Below are 20,452 nucleotides of genomic sequence, written 5' to 3'. Positions count from 1 at the left end.
CTGCGGGGCCTCGGGTGCGGAGTCTTGTGGTGCAGGAGAGTGACGGCACTGTCGCTTTCTTGGCTGCGGGGCCTCGGGTGCGGAGGCATGTGGTGCAGGAGAGTGACGGCACTGTCGCTTTCTTGGCTGCGGGGCCTCGGGTGCGGAGGCTTGTGGTGCAGGAGAGTGACGGCACTGTCGCTTTCTTGGCTGCGGGGCCTCGGGAGCGGAGGCATGTGGTGCAGGAGAGTGACGGCACTGTCGCTTTCTTGGCTGCGGGTCGGTGCGGAGGCATGTGGTGCAGGAGAGTGACGGCACTGCGCTTTCTTGGCTGCGGGGCCTCGGGTGCGGAGGCATGTGGTGCAGGAGAGTGACGGCACTGTCGCTTTCTTGGCTGCGGGGCCTCGGGAGCGGAGGCTTGTGGTGCAGGAGAGTGACGGCACTGTCGCTTTCTTGGCTGCGGGGCCTCGGGAGCGGAGTCTGTGGTGCAGGAGAGTGACGGCACTGTCGCTTTCTTGGCTGCGGGCCTCGGGTGCGGAGTCATGTGGTGCAGGAGAGTGACGGCACTGTCGCTTTCTTGGCTGCAGGGCCTCGGGTGCGGAGGCTGTGGTGCAGGAGAGTGACGGCACTGTCGCTTTCTTGGCTGCGGGGCCTCGGGTGCGGAGGCATGTGGTGCAGGAGAGTGACGGCACTGTCGCTTTCTTGGCTGCGGGCCTCGGGCGGAGGCATGTGGTGCAGGAGAGTGACGGCACTGTCGCTTTCTTGGCTGCGGGGCCTCGGGAGCGGAGGCATGTGGTGCAGGAGAGTGACGGCACTGTCGCTTTCTTGGCTGCGGGGCCTCGGGTGCGGAGGCATGTGGTGCAGGAGAGTGACGGCACTGTCGCTTTCTTGGCTGCGGGGGCCTCGGTGTGCGGAGGCATGTGGTGCAGGAGAGTGACGGCACTGTCGCTTTCTTGGCTGCGGGGCCTCGGGTGCGGAGTCATGTGGTGCAGGAGAGTGACGGCACTGTCGCTTTCTTGGCTGCGGGGCCTCGGGTGCGGAGGCATGTGGTGCAGGAGAGTGACGGCACTGTCGCTTTCTTGGCTGCGGGGCCTCGGGTGCGGAGTCATGTGGTGCAGGAGAGTGACGGCACTGTCGCTTTCTTGGCTGCGGGGCCTCGGGTGCGGAGTCATGTGGTGCAGGAGAGTGACGGCACTGTCGCTTTCTTGGCTGCGGGGGCCTCGGGTGCGGAGTCTTGTGGTGCAGGAGAGTGACGGCACTGTCGCTTTCTTGGCTGCGGGGCCTCGGGAGCGGAGTCTTGCGGTGCAGGAGAGTGACGGCATTGACGCTTTTTTGGCTGCGGGGGACCTCGGGAGCGGAGTCTTGCGGTGCAGGAGAGTGACGGCATTGACGCTTTTTTGGCTGCGGGGCCTCGGGAGCGGAGTCTTGCGGTGCAGGAGAGTGACGGCACTGCCGCTTTCTTGGCACTCGGGTGCGGAGTCATGTGGTGCAGGAGAGTGACGGCACTGTCGCTTTCTTGGCTGCGGGGGCCTCGGGTGCGGAGTCATGTGGTGCAGGAGAGTGACGGCACTGTCGCTTTCTTGGCTGCGGGGCCCTCGGGTGCGGAGGCATGTGGTGCAGGAGAGTGACGGCACTGTCGCTTTCTTGGCTGCGGGGCCTCGGGTGCGGAGGCATGTGGTGCAGGAGAGTGACGGCAACTGTCGCTTTCTTGGCTGCGGGGCCTCGGGTGCGGAGTCATGTGGTGCAGGAGAGTGACGGCACTGTCGCTTTCTTGGCTGCGGGGCCTCGGGTGCGGAGTCATGTGGTGCAGGAGAGTGACGGCACTGTCGCTTTCTTGGCTGCGGGGCCTCGGGTGCGGAGTCATGTGGTGCAGGAGAGTGACGGCACTGTCGCTTTCTTGGCTGCGGGGCCTCGGGAGCGGAGTCTTGCGGTGCAGGAGAGTGACGGCACTGTCGCTTTCTTGGCTGCGGGGCCTCGGGAGCGGAGTCTTGCGGTGCAGGAGAGTGACGGCATTGACGCTTTTTTGGCTGCGGGGCCTCGGGAGCGGAGTCTTGCGGTGCAGGAGAGTGACGGCATTGACGCTTTTTTGGCTGCGGGGCCTCGGGAGCGGAGTCTTGCGGTGCAGGAGAGTGACGGCACTGCCGCTTTCTTGGCCTCGGGTGCGGAGTCATGTGGTGCAGGAGAGTGACGGCACTGTCGCTTTCTTGGCTGCGGGGCCTCGGGTGCGGAGTCTTGTGGTGCAGGAGAGTGACGGCACTGTCGCTTTTTTGGCTGCGGGGCCTCGGGTGCGGAGTCTTGTGGTGCAGGAGAGTGACGGCACTGTCGCTTTCTTGGCTGCGGGGCCTCGGGAGCGGAGTCATGTGGTGCAGGAGAGTGACGGCACTGCCGCTTTCTTGGCTGCGGGGCCTCGGGTGCGGAGTCATGTGGTGCAGGAGAGTGACGGCACTGCCGCTTTCTTGGCTGCGGGGCCTCGGGTGCGGAGTCATGTGGTGCAGGAGAGTGACGGCACTGTCGCTTTCTTGGCTGCGGGGCCTCGGGAGCGGAGTCTTGCGGTGCAGGAGAGTGACGGCACTGTCGCTTTCTTGGCTGCGGGGCCTCGGGAGCGGAGTCTTGCGGTGCAGGAGAGTGACGGCATTGACGCTTTTTTGGCTGCGGGGCCTCGGGAGCGGAGGCATGCGGTGCAGGAGAGTGACGGCACTGTCGCTTTCTTGGCTGCAGGGCCTCGGGAGCGGAGGCATGCGGTGCAGGAGAGTGACGGCACTGTCGCTTTCTTGGCTGCGGGGCCTCGGGAGCGGAGGCATGCGGTGCAGGAGAGTGACGGCACTGTCGCTTTCTTGGCTGCGGGGCCTCGGGAGCGGAGTCTTGCGGTGCAGGAGAGTGACGGCATTGACGCTTTTTTGGCTGCGGGGCCTCGGGAGCGGAGTCTTGCGGTGCAGGAGAGTGACGGCATTGACGCTTTTTTGGCTGCGGGGCCTCGGGTGCGGAGTCATGTGGTGCAGGAGAGTGACGGCACTGTCGCTTTCTTGGCTGCGGGGCCTCGGGTGCGGAGTCTTGCGGTGCAGGAGAGTGACGGCACTGTCGCTTTCTTGGCTGCGGGGCCTCGGGTGCGGAGTCTTGCGGTGCAGGAGAGTGACGGCACTGCCGCTTTCTTGCAGGTGTGGTTGTTCCAGCTAAGACGCAGATTGTTTGCCACTTCTCCACCCTGGTTGTGACCTGCGGGGAGCAGCACACCCTACAGATTGCCCCACGTGACCAGTATGGGAATGCAGCCAGTGAGAGTGTGACGGACCTGGAGAGCTATGCTCTGAGCCTCAGTGAGGTGAGTGCCCACTCCTTGCCCCCACCATCACACCTCCCCTCCATACAAATAACGGTGGCTCTTCTCTCCTAGCTTGGTGTGGTGGGCATGGCTGATGGCTGCTGCCAGACAACGCTGTGCCACGGGAAACAAAACCGGGTCCTGATGCATCTGACTCTGCTCCAGACGGGGTGTTTCCAGGCGACTCTGCGCTACCAGGGACTTCCAGTCAGCAATGGCCACTTCAGCGTGATCGTGCTGAGCGGTGAGGCTCACCCCCTGGACGTGGCTCCTCCGGGCTCCAGCCCTCCTGGACTCACTCTCTGCTGTCTCTTGTGTCCTAGATGCAGAGAAGGCGGTGGTGGACAGTAACGTGGCGCATTCTGGCGTGGGCATTTTCTTTGAGGGCTATCTATATCCGCCTTCTAGTCCACCTAATGTTTCTGGGCAGCAGAGCCCCTCGGCCCCCTCACAGAAAGGGGACAGCACCCCCTTGTTCAGTGTCCCCGAGCGGATGAAGAAGCCAAAGAAGGTGTACTTCTACATCTCCCCCAAGGTGGGTGTGTGCGGGAGCAGCGTTGGCGCCGTCTGTCCGCGACTCTCCTCATCCCCCTCTTATTTCTGCTGCAGCAACTGTCTGTTAAAGAGTTTTACTTGAGGATCATTCCCTGGCGGCTCTACACTTTTCGGGTGTGTCCTGGCACCAAGGTGGGTTGCGCTTTTCCTACTGTTGCTGGTAATTTAAGGTGAGGCGGCAGAAGGCGGGTCCTAACGCTATACGCCTTGTTTCACCCGCTCTCTGACCTTTTTTCAGTTCCTCTACCTGCCTCCTGACCCCCTTCACGGGCTTCTTTCCTTACAAGTCGATGATGGGCTGCAGCCCCCCATAGAGATCAGCTGCAAGGAGCGGAACATCATGGCTGCCACATTCACCCGTTTCCTGCACCTGAACATTGGTAATACAGCCGTGGATGGCACCGGGGGGGGGGGGGGGGGGGGGGGTACACGGGTGGCGCCCACCAGGCCTTGCTTCTAGCCCTTTCCTCTGTGTCTCAGGGGGATCGGAGACCTTCCAGGACAAGGTCGCTTTCTTCCAGAAGGAGCTAAAGCTAATTCACTGCAAGAAGAACCGCAGCAAAATCACCCTGAGGGTCAGCCGCCCCTCGCTGCTGGAGAGTGTGAGTAGTAGTCCTGCTCCGCCGCCGCGGCTGCACCCGCCTGTGCGCTCACTCATCCGCTCTTCTCTTACAGTCTCTCCGGGCAACAAGGAACTTCTCTGCCTCCGACTGGAGCAAGAGCTTCGAAGTCATTTTTCAGGATGAGGAGGGTGAGTGCGCTCCAAAGCGCTCTGGACTGGGGCGCTCTCTCGGCTCTCATGCTGTCTCTCTCTCTGCTCTCATGCTGTCTCTCTCTCTCTCTCTAGTCTCATGCTGTCTCTCTCTCTCTCTGCTCTCATGCTGTCTCTCTCTCTCTCTAGTCTCATGCTGTCTCTCTCTGCTCTCATGCTGTCTCTCTTTGCTCTCATGCTGTCTCTCTCTCTCTCTGCTCTCTTGCTGTCTCTCTGCTCTCTTGCTGTCTCTCTCTCTCTCTGCTCTCATGCTGTCTCTCTCTCTCTGCTCTCATGCTGTCTCTCTCTCTGCTCTCATGCTGTCTCTCTCTCTGCTCTCATGCTGTCTCTCTCTCTGCTCTCATGCTGTCTCTCTCTCTGCTCTCATGCTGTCTCTCTCTCTGCTCTCATGCTGTCTCTCTCTCTGCTCTCATGCTGTCTCTCTCTCTGCTCTCATGCTGTCTCTCTCTCTCTGCTCTCATGCTGTCTCTCTCTCTCTGCTCTCATGCTGTCTCTCTCTGCTCTCATGCTGTCTCTCTCTGCTCTCATGCTGTCTCTCTCTCTCTGCTCTCATGCTGTCTCTCTCTCTCTGCTCTCATGCTGTCTCTCTCTCTCTGCTCTCATGCTGTCTCTCTCTCTCTCTGCTCTCATGCTCTCTCTCTCTCTCTCTGCTCTCATGCTGTCTCTCTCTGCTCTCATGCTCTCTCTCTCTGCTCTCATGCTGTCTCTCTCTGCTCTCATGCTGTCTCTCTCTCTCTCTGCTCTCATGCTGTCTCTCTCTCTCTCTGCTCTCATGCTGTCTCTCTCTCTCTCTCTGCTCTCATGCTGTCTCTCTCTCTCTCTCTGCTCTCATGCTCTCTCTCTCTCTCTGCTCTCATGCTGTCTCTCTCTCTCTCTCTGCTCTCATGCTGTCTCTCTCTCTCTCTGCTCTCATGCTGTCTCTCTCTCTCTCTGCTCTCATGCTGTCTCTCTCTCTCTGCTCTCATGCTGTCTCTCTCTCTGCTCTCATGCTGTCTCTCTCTCTCTCTAGTCTCATGCTGTCTCTCTCTCTCTCTGCTCTCATGCTGTCTCTCTCTCTCTGCTCTCATGCTGTCTCTCTCTCTCTCTCTGCTCTCATGCTGTCTCTCTCTGCTCTCATGCTGTCTCTCTCTCTCTCTCTGCTCTCATGCTGTCTCTCTCTCTCTCTCTGCTCTCATGCTGTCTCTCTCTCTCTCTGCTCTCATGCTGTCTCTCTCTCTCTCTGCTCCCATGCTGTCTCTCTCTCTCTCTGCTCCCATGCTGTCTCTCTCTCTCTCTGCTCTCATGCTGTCTCTCTCTCTGCTCTCATGCTGTCTCTCTCTCTCTAGTCTCATGCTGTCTCTCTCTCTCTCTCTAGTCTCATGCTGTCTCTCTCTGCTCTCATGCTGTCTCTCTCTGCTCTCATGCTGTCTCTCTCTGCTCTCATGCTGTCTCTCTCTGCTCTCATGCTGTCTCTCTCTGCTCTCATGCTGTCTCTCTCTCTCTCTGCTCTCATGCTGTCTCTCTCTCTCTGCTCTCATGCTGTCTCTCTCTCTCTGCTCTCATGCTGTCTCTCTCTGCTCTCATGCTGTCTCTCTCTCTCTGCTCTCATGCTGTCTCTCTCTCTCTGCTCTCATGCTGTCTCTCTCTCTCTGCTCTCATGCTCTGTCTCTCTCTCTCTGCTCTCATGCTCTCTCTCTCTCTGCTCTCATGCTGTCTCTCTCTGCTCTCATGCTGTCTCTCTCTCTCTCTCTGCTCTCATGCTGTCTCTCTCTCTCTCTGCTCTCATGCTGTCTCTCTCTCTCTGCTCTCATGCTGTCTCTCTCTCTCTGCTCTCATGCTGTCTCTCTCTCTCTGCTCTCATGCTGTCTCTCTCTCTGCTCTCATGCTGTCTCTCTCTCTCTCTAGTCTCATGCTGTCTCTCTCTCTCTCTGCTCTCATGCTGTCTCTCTCTGCTCTCATGCTGTCTCTCTCTCTCTCTCTCTGCTCTCATGGTCTCTCTCTCTCTCTCTCTCTCTGCTCTCATGCTGTCTCTCTCTCTGCTCTCATGCTGTCTCTCTCTCTCTGCTCTCATGCTGTCTCTCTCTCTGCTCTCATGCTGTCTCTCTCTCTCTCTAGTCTCATGCTGTCTCTCTCTCTCTCTAGTCTCATGCTGTCTCTCTCTGCTCTCATGCTGTCTCTCTCTCTCTCTCTGCTCTCATGCTGTCTCTCTCTCTCTCTGCTCTCATGCTGTCTCTCTCTCTCTCTGCTCCCATGCTGTCTCTCTCTCTCTCTGCTCTCATGCTGTCTCTCTCTCTCTCTAGTCTCATGCTGTCTCTCTCTAGTCTCATGCTGTCTCTCTCTGCTCTCATGCTGTCTCTCTCTGCTCTCATGCTGTCTCTCTCTCTCTCTCTCTGCTCTCTTGCTGTCTCTCTCTCTCTCTGCTCTCATGCTGTCTCTCTCTCTCTGCTCTCATGCTGTCTCTCTCTCTCTGCTCTCATGCTGTCTCTCTCTCTCTCTGCTCTCATGCTGTCTCTCTCTGCTCTCATGCTGTCTCTCTCTGCTCTCATGCTGTCTCTCTCTCTCTGCTCTCATGCTGTCTCTCTCTCTCTGCTCTCATGCTCTCTCTCTGCTCTCATGCTGTCTCTCTCTGCTCTCATGCTGTCTCTCTCTCTCTCTCTGCTCTCATGCTGTCTCTCTCTCTCTCTCTGCTCTCATGCTGTCTCTCTCTCTCTCTGCTCTCATGCTGTCTCTCTCTCTGCTCTCATGCTGTCTCTCTCTCTGCTCTCATGCTGTCTCTCTCTCTGCTCTCATGCTGTCTCTCTCTCTCTCTCTGCTCTCATGCTGTCTCTCTCTCTCTCTCTCTCTCTCTGCTCTCATGCTGTCTCTCTCTCTCTCTCTGCTCTCATGCTGTCTCTCTCTCTCTCTCTGCTCTCATGCTGTCTCTCTCTCTCTCTCTGCTCTCATGCTGTCTCTCTCTCTCTGCTCTCATGCTGTCTCTCTCTCTCTGCTCTCATGCTGTCTCTCTCTCTCTGCTCTCATGCTGTCTCTCTCTCTCTCTCTGCTCTCATGCTGTCTCTCTCTCTCTGCTCTCATGCTGTCTCTCTCTCTCTGCTCTCATGCTGTCTCTCTCTCTCTCTAGTCTCATGCTGTCTCTCTGCTCTCATGCTGTCTCTCTCTGCTCTCATGCTGTCTCTCTCTGCTCTCATGCTGTCTCTCTCTCTCTCTGCTCTCATGCTGTCTCTCTCTCTCTCTGCTCTCATGCTGTCTCTCTCTGCTCTCATGCTGTCTCTCTCTCTCTCTGCTCTCATGCTGTCTCTCTCTGCTCTCATGCTGTCTCTCTCTCTGCTCTCATGCTGTCTCTCTCTCTCTCTGCTCTCATGCTGTCTCTCTCTCTCTCTGCTCTCATGCTGTCTCTCTCTCTCTCATGCTGTCTCTCTCTGCTCTCATGCTGTCTCTCTCTCTCTCTGCTCTCATGCTGTCTCTCTCTCTCTCTGCTCTCATGCTGTCTCTCTCTGCTCTCATGCTGTCTCTCTCTGCTCTCATGCTGTCTCTCTCTGCTCTCATGCTGTCTCTCTCTGCTCTCATGCTGTCTCTCTCTGCTCTCATGCTGTCTCTCTCTGCTCTCATGCTGTCTCTCTGCTCTCATGCTGTCTCTCTCTGCTCTCATGCTGTCTCTCTCTCTCTCTCTCTCTCTGCTCTCATGCTGTCTCTCTCTCTCTCTCTGCTCTCATGCTGTCTCTCTCTCTCTCTCTCTGCTCTCATGCTGTCTCTCTCTCTCTGCTCTCATGCTGTCTCTCTCTCTCTGCTCTCATGCTGTCTCTCTCTCTCTGCTCTCATGCTGTCTCTCTCTTTCTCTGCTCTCATGCTGTCTCTCTCTTTCTCTGCTCTCCTTCTGTCTCTCTCTCTCTCTCTTTCTCTGCTCTCCTTCTGTCTCTCTCTCTCTCTCTCTCTCTCTGCTCTCCTTCTGTCTCTCTCTCTCTCTCTCTCTGCTCTCCTTCTGTCTCTCTCTCTCTCTCTCTCTGCTCTCCTTCTGTCTCTCTCTCTCTCTCTCTCTCTCTCTCTCTCTCTCTCTGCTCTCCTTCTCTCTCTCTCTCTCTCTCTCTCTCTGCTCTCCTTCTGTCTCTCTCTCTCTCTCTCTCTCTCTCTCTGCTCTCCTTCTGTCTCTCTCTCTCTCTCTCTCTCTCTCTCTGCTCTCCTTCTGTCTCTCTCTTTCTCTCTGCTCTCCTTCTGTCTCTCTCTTTCTCTCTGCTCTCCTTCTGTCTCTCTCTTTCTCTCTGCTCTCCTTCTGTCTCTCTCTTTCTCTCTGCTCTCCTTCTGTCTCTCTCTCTCTCTCTGCTCTCCTTCTGTCTCTCTCTCTCTCTCTGCTCTCCTTCTGTCTCTCTCTCTCTCTCTGCTCTCATGCTGTCTCTCTCTCTCTCTTTGACAGCTCTGAACTGGGGCGGTCACTCTCTGCCCTCATGCTGTCTCTCTCTCTCTCTTTGACAGCTCTGGACTGGGGCGGTCCGCGCCGGGAGTGGTTTGAGCTCATCTGTAAAGGTCTCTTTGACAGCTCTGGACTGGGGCGGTCTCTCATGCTGTCTCTCTCTGTCTCTTTGACAGCTCTGGACTGGGGCGGTCTCTCATGCTGTCTCTCTCTGTCTCTTTGACAGCTCTGGACTGGGGCGGTCCACGCCGGGAGTGGTTTGAGCTCATCTGTAAAGGTCTCTTTGACAGCTCTGGACTGGGGCGGTCTCTCATGCTGTCTCTCTCTGTCTCTTTGACAGCTCTGGACTGGGGCGGTCTCTCATGCTGTCTCTCTCTGTCTCTTTGACAGCTCTGGACTGGGGCGGTCTCTCATGCTGTCTCTCTCTGTCTCTTTGACAGCTCTGGACTGGGGCGGTCTCTCATGCTGTCTCTCTCTGTCTCTTTGACAGCTCTGGACTGGGGCAGTCTCTCATGCTGTCTCTCTCTGTCTCTTTGACAGCTCTGGACTGGGGCGGTCCACGCCGGGAGTGGTTTGAGCTCATCTGTAAAGGTCTCTTTGACAGCTCTGGACTGGGGCGGTCTCTCATGCTGTCTCTCTCTGTCTCTTTGACAGCTCTGGACTGGGGCGGTCTCTCATGCTGTCTCTCTCTGTCTCTTTGACAGCTCTGGACTGGGGCGGTCTCTCATGCTGTCTCTCTCTGTCTCTTTGACAGCTCTGGACTGGGGCGGTCTCTCATGCTGTCTCTCTCTGTCTCTTTGACAGCTCTGGACTGGGGCAGTCTCTCATGCTGTCTCTCTCTGTCTCTTTGACAGCTCTGGACTGGGGCGGTCCACGCCGGGAGTGGTTTGAGCTCATCTGTAAAGGTCTCTTTGACAGCTCTGGACTGGGGCGGTCTCTCATGCTGTCTCTCTCTGTCTCTTTGACAGCTCTGGACTGGGGCGGTCTCTCATGCTGTCTCTCTCTGTCTCTTTGACAGCTCTGGACTGGGGCGGTCCACGCCGGGAGTGGTTTGAGCTCATCTGTAAAGGTCTCTTTGACAGCTCTGGACTGGGGCGGTCTCTCATGCTGTCTCTCTGTCTCTTTGACAGCTCTGGACTGGGGCGGTCTCTCATGCTGTCTCTCTCTGTCTCTTTGACAGCTCTGGACTGGGGCGGTCTCTCATGCTGTCTCTCTCTCTGTCTCTTTGACAGCTCTGGACTGGGGCAGTCTCTCATGCTGTCTCTCTCTGTCTCTTTGACAGCTCTGGACTGGGGCGGTCCACGCCGGGAGTGGTTTGAGCTCATCTGTAAAGGTCTCTTTGACAGCTCTGGACTGGGGCGGTCTCTCATGCTGTCTCTCTCTGTCTCTTTGACAGCTCTGGACTGGGGCGGTCTCTCATGCTGTCTCTCTCTGTCTCTTTGACAGCTCTGGACTCTGGCGGTCTCTCATGCTGTCTCTCTCTGTCTCTTTGACAGCTCTGGACTGGGGCGGTCTCTCATGCTGTCTCTCTCTGTCTCTTTGACAGCTCTGGACTGGGGCGGTCTCTCATGCTGTCTCTCTCTGTCTCTTTGACAGCTCTGCACTGGGGCGGTCTCTCATGCTGTCTCTCTCTCTGTCTCTTTGACAGCTCTGGACTGGGGCAGTCTCTCATGCTGTCTCTCTCTGTCTCTTTGACAGCTCTGGACTGGGGCGGTCCACGCCGGGAGTGGTTTGAGCTCATCTGTAAAGGTCTCTTTGACAGCTCTGGACTGGGGCGGTCTCTCATGCTGTCTCTCTCTGTCTCTTTGACAGCTCTGGACTGGGGCGGTCTCTCATGCTGTCTCTCTCTGTCTCTTTGACAGCTCTGGACTGGGGCGGTCTCTCATGCTGTCTCTCTCTGTCTCTTTGACAGCTCTGGACTGGGGCGGTCTCTCATGCTGTCTCTCTCTGTCTCTTTGACAGCTCTGGACTGGGGCGGTCTCTCATGCTGTCTCTCTCTGTCTCTTTGACAGCTCTGGACTGGGGCGGTCTCTCATGCTGTCTCTCTGTCTCTTTGACAGCTCTGGACTGGGGAGGTCTCTCATGCTGTCTCTTTGACAGCTCTGGACTGGGGCGGTCTCTCATGCTGTCTCTCTCTGTCTCTTTGACAGCTCTGGACTGGGGCGGTCTCTCATGCTGTCTCTCTGTCTCTTTGACAGCTCTGGACTGGGGCGGTCTCTCATGCTGTCTCTCTCTGTCTCTTTGACAGCTCTGGACTGGGGCGGTCCACGCCGGGAGTGGTTTGAGCTCATCTGTAAAGGTCTCTTTGACAGCTCTGGACTGGGGCGGTCTCTCATGCTGTCTCGCTCTGTCTCTTTGACAGCTCTGGACTGGGTCGGTCCACGCCGGGAGTGGTTTGAGCTCATCTGTAAAGGTCTCTTTGACAGCTCTGCACTGGGGCGGTCTCTCATGCTGTCTCGCTCTGTCTCTTTGACAGCTCTGGACTGGGGCGGTCTCTCATGCTGTCTCTCTCTGTCTCTTTGACAGCTCTGGACTGGGGCGGTCTCTCATGCTGTCTCGCTCTGTCTCTTTGACAGCTCTGGACTGGGGCGGTCCACGCCGGGAGTGGTTTGAGCTCATCTGTAAAGGTCTCTTTGACAGCTCTGGACTGGGGCGGTTTCTCATGCGGTCTCTTTGACAGCTCTGGACTGGGGCCGTCTCTCATGCTGTCTCTCTCTGTCTCTTTGACAGCTCTGGACTGGGGCGGTCTCTCATGCTGTCTCTCTCTGTCTCTTTGACAGCTCTGGACTAGGGCGGTCTCTCATGCGGTCTCTTTGACAGCTCTGGACTGGGGCGGTCTCTCATGCTGTCTCGCTCTGTCTCTTTGACAGCTCTGGACTGGGTCGGTCCACGCCGGGAGTGGTTTGAGCTCATCTGTAAAGGTCTCTTTGACAGCTCTGCACTGGGGCGGTCTCTCATGCTGTCTCGCTCTGTCTCTTTGACAGCTCTGGACTGGGGCGGTCTCTCATGCTGTCTCTCTCTCTGTCTCTTTGACAGCTCTGCACTGGGGCGGTCTCTCATGCTGTCTCTCTCTGTCTCTTTGACAGCTCTGGACTGGGGCGGTCTCTCATGCTGTCTCTCTCTGTCTCTTTGACAGCTCTGGACTGGGGCGGTCTCTCATGCTGTCTCTCTCTGTCTCTTTGACAGCTCTGGACTGGGGCGGTCTCTCATGCTGTCTCTCTCTGTCTCTTTGACAGCTCTGCACTGGGGCGGTCTCTCATGCTGTCTCTCTCTGTCTCTTTGACAGCTCTGCACTGGGGCGGTCTCTCATGCTGTCTCTCTCTGTCTCTTTGACAGCTCTGGACTGGGGCGGTCTCTCATGCTGTCTCTCTCTGTCTCTTTGACAGCTCTGCACTGGGGCGGTCTCTCATGCTGTCTCTCTCTGTCTCTTTGACAGCTCTGGACTGGGGCGGTCTCTCATGCTGTCTCTCTCTGTCTCTTTGACAGCTCTGCACTGGGGCGGTCTCTCATGCTGTCTCTCTCTGTCTCTTTGACAGCTCTGGACTGGGGCGGTCTCTCATGCTGTCTCTCTCTGTCTCTCTGACAGCTCTGGACTGGGGCGGTCTCTCATGCTGTCTCTCTCTGTCTCTTTGACAGCTCTGGACTGGGGCGGTCTCTCATGCTGTCTCTCTCTGTCTCTTTGACAGCTCTGGACTGGGGCGGTCTCTCATGCTGTCTCTCTCTGTCTCTTTGACAGCTCTGGACTGGGGCGGTCTCTCATGCTGTCTCTCTCTGTCTCTTTGACAGCTCTGGACTGGGGCAGTCTCTCATGCTGTCTCTCTCTGTCTCTTTGACAGCTCTGGACTGGGGCGGTCCACGCCGGGAGTGGTTTGAGCTCATCTGTAAAGGTCTCTTTGACAGCTCTGGACTGGGGCGGTCTCTCATGCTGTCTCTCTCTGTCTCTTTGACAGCTCTGGACTGGGGCGGTCTCTCATGCTGTCTCTCTCTGTCTCTTTGACAGCTCTGGACTGGGGCAGTCTCTCATGCTGTCTCTCTCTGTCTCTTTGACAGCTCTGGACTGGGGCGGTCCACGCCGGGAGTGGTTTGAGCTCATCTGTAAAGGTCTCTTTGACAGCTCTGGACTGGGGCGGTCTCTCATGCTGTCTCTCTCTGTCTCTTTGACAGCTCTGGACTGGGGCGGTCTCTCATGCTGTCTCTCTCTGTCTCTTTGACAGCTCTGGACTGGGGCGGTCTCTCATGCTGTCTCTCTCTGTCTCTTTGACAGCTCTGGACTGGGGCGGTCTCTCATGCTGTCTCTCTCTGTCTCTTTGACAGCTCTGGACTGGGGCGGTCTCTCATGCTGTCTCTCTCTGTCTCTTTGACAGCTCTGGACTGGGGCGGTCTCTCATGCTGTCTCTCTCTGTCTCTTTGACAGCTCTGCACTGGGGCGGTCTCTCATGCTGTCTCTCTCTGTCTCTTTGACAGCTCTGGACTGGGGCGGTCTCTCATGCTGTCTCGCTCTGTCTCTTTGACAGCTCTGGACTGGGGCGGTCCACGCCGGGAGTGGTTTGAGCTCATCTGTAAAGGTCTCTTTGACAGCTCTGGACTGGGGCGGTTTCTCATGCGGTCTCTTTGACAGCTCTGGACTGGGGCCGTCTCTCATGCTGTCTCTCTCTGTCTCTTTGACAGCTCTGGACTGGGGCGGTCTCTCATGCTGTCTCTCTCTGTCTCTTTGACAGCTCTGGACTAGGGCGGTCTCTCATGCGGTCTCTTTGACAGCTCGGGACTGGGGCGGTCTCTCATGCTGTCTCGCTCTGTCTCTTTGACAGCTCTGGACTGGGTCGGTCCACGCCGGGAGTGGTTTGAGCTCATCTGTAAAGGTCTCTTTGACAGCTCTGCACTGGGGCGGTCTCTCATGCTGTCTCGCTCTGTCTCTTTGACAGCTCTGGACTGGGGCGGTCTCTCATGCTGTCTCTCTCTCTGTCTCTTTGACAGCTCTGCACTGGGGCGGTCTCTCATGCTGTCTCTCTCTGTCTCTTTGACAGCTCTGGACTGGGGCGGTCTCTCATGCTGTCTCTCTCTGTCTCTTTGACAGCTCTGGACTGGGGCGGTCTCTCATGCTGTCTCTCTCTGTCTCTTTGACAGCTCTGGACTGGGGCGGTCTCTCATGCTGTCTCTCTCTGTCTCTTTGACAGCTCTGCACTGGGGCGGTCTCTCATGCTGTCTCTCTCTGTCTCTTTGACAGCTCTGCACTGGGGCGGTCTCTCATGCTGTCTCTCTCTGTCTCTTTGACAGCTCTGGACTGGGGCGGTCTCTCATGCTGTCTCTCTCTGTCTCTTTGACAGCTCTGCACTGGGGCGGTCTCTCATGCTGTCTCTCTCTGTCTCTTTGACAGCTCTGGACTGGGGCGGTCTCTCATGCTGTCTCTCTCTGTCTCTTTGACAGCTCTGCACTGGGGCGGTCTCTCATGCTGTCTCTCTCTGTCTCTTTGACAGCTCTGGACTGGGGCGGTCTCTCATGCTGTCTCTCTCTGTCTCTCTGACAGCTCTGGACTGGGGCGGTCTCTCATGCTGTCTCTCTCTGTCTCTTTGACAGCTCTGGACTGGGGCGGTCTCTCATGCTGTCTCTCTCTGTCTCTTTGACAGCTCTGGACTGGGGCGGTCTCTCATGCTGTCTCTCTCTGTCTCTTTGACAGCTCTGGACTGGGGCGGTCTCTCATGCTGTCTCTCTCTGTCTCTTTGACAGCTCTGGACTGGGGCAGTCTCTCATGCTGTCTCTCTCTGTCTCTTTGACAGCTCTGGACTGGGGCGGTCCACGCCGGGAGTGGTTTGAGCTCATCTGTAAAGGTCTCTTTGACAGCTCTGGACTGGGGCGGTCTCTCATGCTGTCTCTCTCTGTCTCTTTGACAGCTCTGGACTGGGGCGGTCTCTCATGCTGTCTCTCTCTGTCTCTTTGACAGCTCTGGACTGGGGCAGTCTCTCATGCTGTCTCTCTCTGTCTCTTTGACAGCTCTGGACTGGGGCGGTCCACGCCGGGAGTGGTTTGAGCTCATCTGTAAAGGTCTCTTTGACAGCTCTGGACTGGGGCGGTCTCTCATGCTGTCTCTCTCTGTCTCTTTGACAGCTCTGGACTGGGGCGGTCTCTCATGCTGTCTCTCTCTGTCTCTTTGACAGCTCTGGACTGGGGCGGTCTCTCATGCTGTCTCTCTCTGTCTCTTTGACAGCTCTGGACTGGGGCGGTCTCTCATGCTGTCTCTCTCTGTCTCTTTGACAGCTCTGGACTGGGGCGGTCTCTCATGCTGTCTCTCTCTGTCTCTTTGACAGCTCTGGACTGGGGCGGTCCACGCCGGGAGTGGTTTGAGCTCATCTGTAAAGGTCTCTTTGACAGCTCTGGACTGGGGCGGTCTCTCATGCTGTCTCTCTCTGTCTCTTTGACAGCTCTGGACTGGGGCGGTCCACGCCGGGAGTGGTTTGAGCTCATCTGTAAAGGTCTCTTTGACAGCTCTGGACTGGGGCGGTCTCTCATGCTGTCTCTCTCTGTCTCTTTGACAGCTCTGGACTGGGGCGGTCTCTCATGCTGTCTCTCTCTGTCTCTTTGACAGCTCTGGACTGGGGCGGTCTCTCATGCTGTCTCTCTCTGTCTCTTTGACAGCTCTGGACTGGGGCGGTCTCTCATGCTGTCTCTCTCTGTCTCTTTGACAGCTCTGGACTGGGGCGGTCCACGCCGGGAGTGGTTTGAGCTCATCTGTAAAGGTCTCTTTGACAGCTCTGGACTGGGGCGGTTTCTCATGCGGTCTCTTTGACAGCTCTGGACTGGGGCGGTCTCTCATGCTGTCTCTCTCTGTCTCTTTGACAGCTCTGGACTGGGGCGGTCTCTCATGCTGTCTCTCTCTGTCTCTTTGACAGCTCTGGACTGGGGCGGTCTCTCATGCTGTCTCTCTCTGTCTCTTTGACAGCTCTGGACTGGGGCGGTCCACGCCGGGAGTGGTTTGAGCTCATCTGTAAAGGTCTCTTTGACAGCTCTGGACTGGGGCGGTCTCTCATGCTGTCTCTCTCTGTCTCTTTGACAGCTCTGGACTGGGGCGGTCTCTCATGCTGTCTCTCTCTGTCTCTTTGACAGCTCTGGACTGGGGCGGTTTCTCATGCGGTCTCTTTGACAGCTCTGGACTGGGGCGGTCTCTCATGCTGTCTCTCTCTGTCTCTTTGACAGCTCTGGACTGGGGCGGTCCACGCCGGGAGTGGTTTGAGCTCATCTGTAAAGGTCTCTTTGACACCACTAACAGACTCTTCACACGGTTCAGTGACACGAGCCAAGGCCTGGTGAGTAGTCTCTCTGATGTCCGGATGTCGCTGACGGTCTCTCTTGTGATCGGCGGCTGTCTCTTCTTCTAGGTGCACCCCAACCCCTTTCGCCCCCCCGGGTTGCGTATGAAGGTGTATGAGTTTGCCGGCCGGGTGGTGGGAAAGTGTCTGTTTGAGTCGTCTCAGGGCGGAGGGTACGAGCAGCTGGTGAGGGCGCGCTTCACCCGATCCTTCCTGGCGCAGATCATCGGACTCCGCATGCATTATAAGGTGTGGCCCCGGCGCTGACAGTGACCCCTCAGGGCCCGGACTGCACACTTACTACCCTGTGTTTTCTTGGCAGTATTTCGAGAGCGACGACCCTGATTTCTTCCAGTCCAAGGTCCTCTACGTTTTAACCCATGATGTGTCTGATGCTGACCTGGTGTTTGCTGAAGAAAAATATGGCCGTGGCGGTCACCTGGAGAAGGTCAGTGCTGAATGTGGGCACGTGTCTCCTGCAGACGTGGGGTACAGCAAAGGTAGCAGCCTCCTGCCCCTACGTTATAGACAGGCCACCACAGTGCCGCCTCCTGCCCGTACGTCATATACAGGACATCACAGTGCCGCCTCCTGCCTGTACGTCATATACAGGACATCACACTGCCGCCTCCTGCCTGTACGTTATATACAGGACATCACACTGCCGCCTCCTGCCTGTACGTTATATACAGGACATCACACTGCCGCCTCCTGCCTGTACGTCATATACAGGACATCACACTGCCGCCTCCTGCCTGTACGTCATATACAGGACATCACACTGCCGCCTCCTGCCTGTACGTCATATACAGGACATCACAGTGCCGCCTCCTGCCTGTACGTTATATACAGGACATCACACTGCCACCTCCTGCCTGTACGTTATATACAGGACATCACACTGCCACCTCCTGCCTGTACATTATATACAGGACATCACAGTGCCACCTCCTGCCTGTACGTCATATACAGGACATCACAGTGCCACCTCCTGCCTGTACGTTATATACAGGACATCACACTGCCACCTCCTGCCTGTACGTTATATACAGGACATCACACTGCCACCTCCTGCCTGTACATTATATACAGGACATCACAGTGCCACCTCCTGCCTGTACGTCATATACAGGACATCACAGTGCCACCTCCTGCCTGTACGTTATATACAGGACATCACACTGCCACCTCCTGCCTGTACGTTATATACAGGACATCACACTGCCGCCTCCTGCCTGTACGTTATATACAGGACATCACACTGCCACCTCCTGCCCGTACATTATAGACGGGCCACCACAGTGCCGCCTCCTGCCTGTACGTCATATACAGGACATCACACTGCCGCCTCCTGCCTGTACGTTATATACAGGACATCACAGTGCCACCTCCTGCCCGTACATTATAGACAGGCCACCACAGTGCCGCCTCCTGCCTGTACGTTATATACAGGACATCACACTGCCACCTCCTGCCCGTACATTATAGACGGGCCACCACAGTGCCGCCTCCTGCCTGTACGTCATATACAGGACATCACACTGCCGCCTCCTGCCTGTACGTTATATACAGGACATCACACTGCCACCTCCTGCCCGTACATTATAGACAGGCCACCACAGTGCCGCCTCCTGCCTGTACGTTATAGACAGGCCATCACACTGCCACCTCCTGCCTGTACATCATATACAGGACATCACACTGCCACCTCCTGCCTGTACATCATATACAGGACATCACACTGCCACCTCCTGCCTGTACATCATATACAGGACATCACACTGCCACCTCCTGCCCGTACATTATAGACAGGCCACCACAGTGCCGCCTCCTGCCTGTACATTATATACAGGACATCACAGTGCCGCCTCCTGCCTGTACGTCATATACAGGACATCACACTGCCACCTCCTGCCTGTACGTTATATACAGGACATCACAGTGCCGCCTCCTGCCTGTACGTCATATACAGGACATCACACTGCCACCTCCTGCCTGTACATTATATACAGGACATCACACTGCCGCCTCCTGCCTGTACGTTATATACAGGACATCACACTGCCACCTCCTGCCTGTACATCATATACAGGACATCACACTGCCACCTCCTGCCTGTACGTTATATACAGGACATCACACTGCCACCTCCTGCCTGTACGTTATATACAGGACATCACACTGCCACCTCCTGCCTGTACGTCATATACAGGACATCACACTGCCACCTCCTGCCTGTATGTCATATACAGGACATCACACTGCCGCCTCCTGCCTGTACATTATATACAGGACATCACACTGCCACCTCCTGCCTGTACATTATATACAGGACATCACACTGCCGCCTCCTGCCTGTACGTTATATACAGGACATCACACTGCCACCTCCTGCCCGTACATTATAGACGGGCCACCACAGTGCCGCCTCCTGCCTGTACGTTATATACAGGACATCACACTGCCGCCTCCTGCCTGTACATTATATACAGGACATCACAGTGCCGCCTCCTGCCTGTACGTCATATACAGGACATCACAGTGCCGCCTCCTGCCTGTACGTTATATACAGGACATCACACTGCCGCCTCCTGCCTGTACATTATATACAGGACATCACACTGCCACCTCCTGCCTGTACGTTATATACAGGACATCACACTGCCACCTCCTGCCTGTACATCATATACAGGACATCACACTGCCACCTCCTGCCTGTACATCATATACAGGACATCACACTGCCACCTCCTGCCTGTACGTTATAGACAGGCCACCACAGTGCCGCCTCCTGCCTGTACGTTATATACAGGACATCACACTGCCACCTCCTGCCCGTACATTATAGACGGGCCACCACAGTGCCGCCTCCTGCCTGTACGTTATATACAGGACATCACACTGCCACCTCCTGCCTGTACGTTATAGACAGGCCACCACAGTGCCGCCTCCTGCCTGTACGTTATATACAGGACATCACACTGCCACCTCCTGCCCGTACATTATAGACGGGCCACCACAGTGCCGCCTTCTGCCTGTACATCATATACAGGACATCACACTGCCACCTCCTGCCTGTACATCATATACAGGACATCACACTGCCACCTCCTGCCCGTACGTTATAGACGGACCACCACAGTGCCGCCTCCTGCCCGTACGTTATAGACGGACCACCACAGTGCCGCCTCCTGCCCGTACATTATAGACGGGCCACCACAGTGCCGCCTCCTGCCCGTACGTTATAGACAGGCCACTCCTGACGTCACGTCTGCGGCTCTCTTGCAGATGGTGGAGCTGGTCCCCGGGGGCGCTCACATTCCAGTCACTAATGACAATAAGGTCTATTATCTGAACCTCCTGGCGCAGCATCGTCTGTGCAATCAGGTGCGAGAAGAGGTGGAGCATTTCCTGAAAGGTGAGCTGCTGGGATTGGACGTGCACGGGCATCATGTGACCTGCCCTGACCGCTTCCTCTTATCCTCTCAGGCCTGAACGAGCTGGTACCTGATAATCTGCTCGGCATATTTGATGAAAATGAGCTGGAGGTAAGAGCCACATGATTGACACAGGCGTACACTGCCGGGCGCTGCGCTCCACCGCCGGTACCTTCTGGAATATGGGAAGAAGCCAGGATCTTGGAGGATTAATCCTCTTGTCCGTTTGTCTCCAGCTCCTTATGTGTGGCACTGGACACATCGCCGTGCAGGACTTCCAGGCTCATGCTGTGGTCATTGGGGGGTCCTGGCATTTTCGGGAGAAGGTAAGGTCACCGTGGGAGCACATGCCTGCAGGTAGTACATGATAAAGGGGGACCCTGCCAGTAGACCTCAACCATTGGCACTGGAGCAGCAGCTGGGCAGTTTTCCAGTCTGTAGGCTCCGTCTCTCAGGGGTCCTGGGTGGGCCCGTCACTGGCACAGATTGTGACTGAGCGAGCACTCCCTTGACCCCAGTCTCTGTCAGATTTAAAGGGGTTGCCCTCACTCTTTATATATCTATGACCTATTCTCAGAACAGAAGGGTTCTGACACCACTGCTCTGTTCACTTCATGGGTTGTGATGTCTCGGACCCCAGCTAATCAGGTCCTGCTCAGAACCTCTGCCCCCCTTATAGTGCAGGTGTCCATGGCATAATGGGAGTAG

At 56.4% G+C, this 20,452-nt stretch overlaps 2 protein-coding genes across 2 annotated transcripts in view; one reads left to right on the top strand and one right to left on the bottom strand.

Annotated features, from left to right (window-relative positions):
* The window catches only part of YLPM1 (YLP motif containing 1), a 63,666-nt gene extending 62,365 nt beyond the window's left edge, over nt 1-1,301 (bottom strand). Inside the window, 1 exon segment of the mRNA XM_040412366.1 lies at nt 50-1,301. Within this exon segment, the coding sequence (XP_040268300.1) occupies nt 50-1,301 (1,252 nt within the window).
* A 350-nt stretch (nt 1,302-1,651) lies between these two features.
* The window catches only part of AREL1 (apoptosis resistant E3 ubiquitin protein ligase 1), a 23,030-nt gene continuing 4,229 nt past the window's right edge, over nt 1,652-20,452 (top strand). Inside the window, exons 1-15 of the mRNA XM_040412365.1 lie at nt 1,652-2,098; nt 2,160-3,083; nt 3,134-3,298; nt 3,371-3,542; nt 3,622-3,833; nt 3,908-3,985; nt 4,092-4,233; nt 4,334-4,455; nt 4,529-4,604; nt 16,195-16,304; nt 16,377-16,556; nt 16,630-16,755; nt 19,596-19,725; nt 19,797-19,855; nt 19,981-20,070. Of these exons, the coding sequence (XP_040268299.1) occupies nt 1,652-2,098; nt 2,160-3,083; nt 3,134-3,298; nt 3,371-3,542; nt 3,622-3,833; nt 3,908-3,985; nt 4,092-4,233; nt 4,334-4,455; nt 4,529-4,604; nt 16,195-16,304; nt 16,377-16,556; nt 16,630-16,755; nt 19,596-19,725; nt 19,797-19,855; nt 19,981-20,070 (3,033 nt within the window). The remainder of the gene's footprint in view (nt 2,099-2,159; nt 3,084-3,133; nt 3,299-3,370; nt 3,543-3,621; nt 3,834-3,907; nt 3,986-4,091; nt 4,234-4,333; nt 4,456-4,528; nt 4,605-16,194; nt 16,305-16,376; nt 16,557-16,629; nt 16,756-19,595; nt 19,726-19,796; nt 19,856-19,980; nt 20,071-20,452) is intronic.

This window comes from Bufo bufo, chromosome 11 (genome assembly GCF_905171765.1).
Source record: "Bufo bufo chromosome 11, aBufBuf1.1, whole genome shotgun sequence".
Taxonomy (NCBI): domain Eukaryota; kingdom Metazoa; phylum Chordata; class Amphibia; order Anura; family Bufonidae; genus Bufo; species Bufo bufo.
This window is presented reverse-complemented; position numbering and strand designations above follow the sequence as displayed.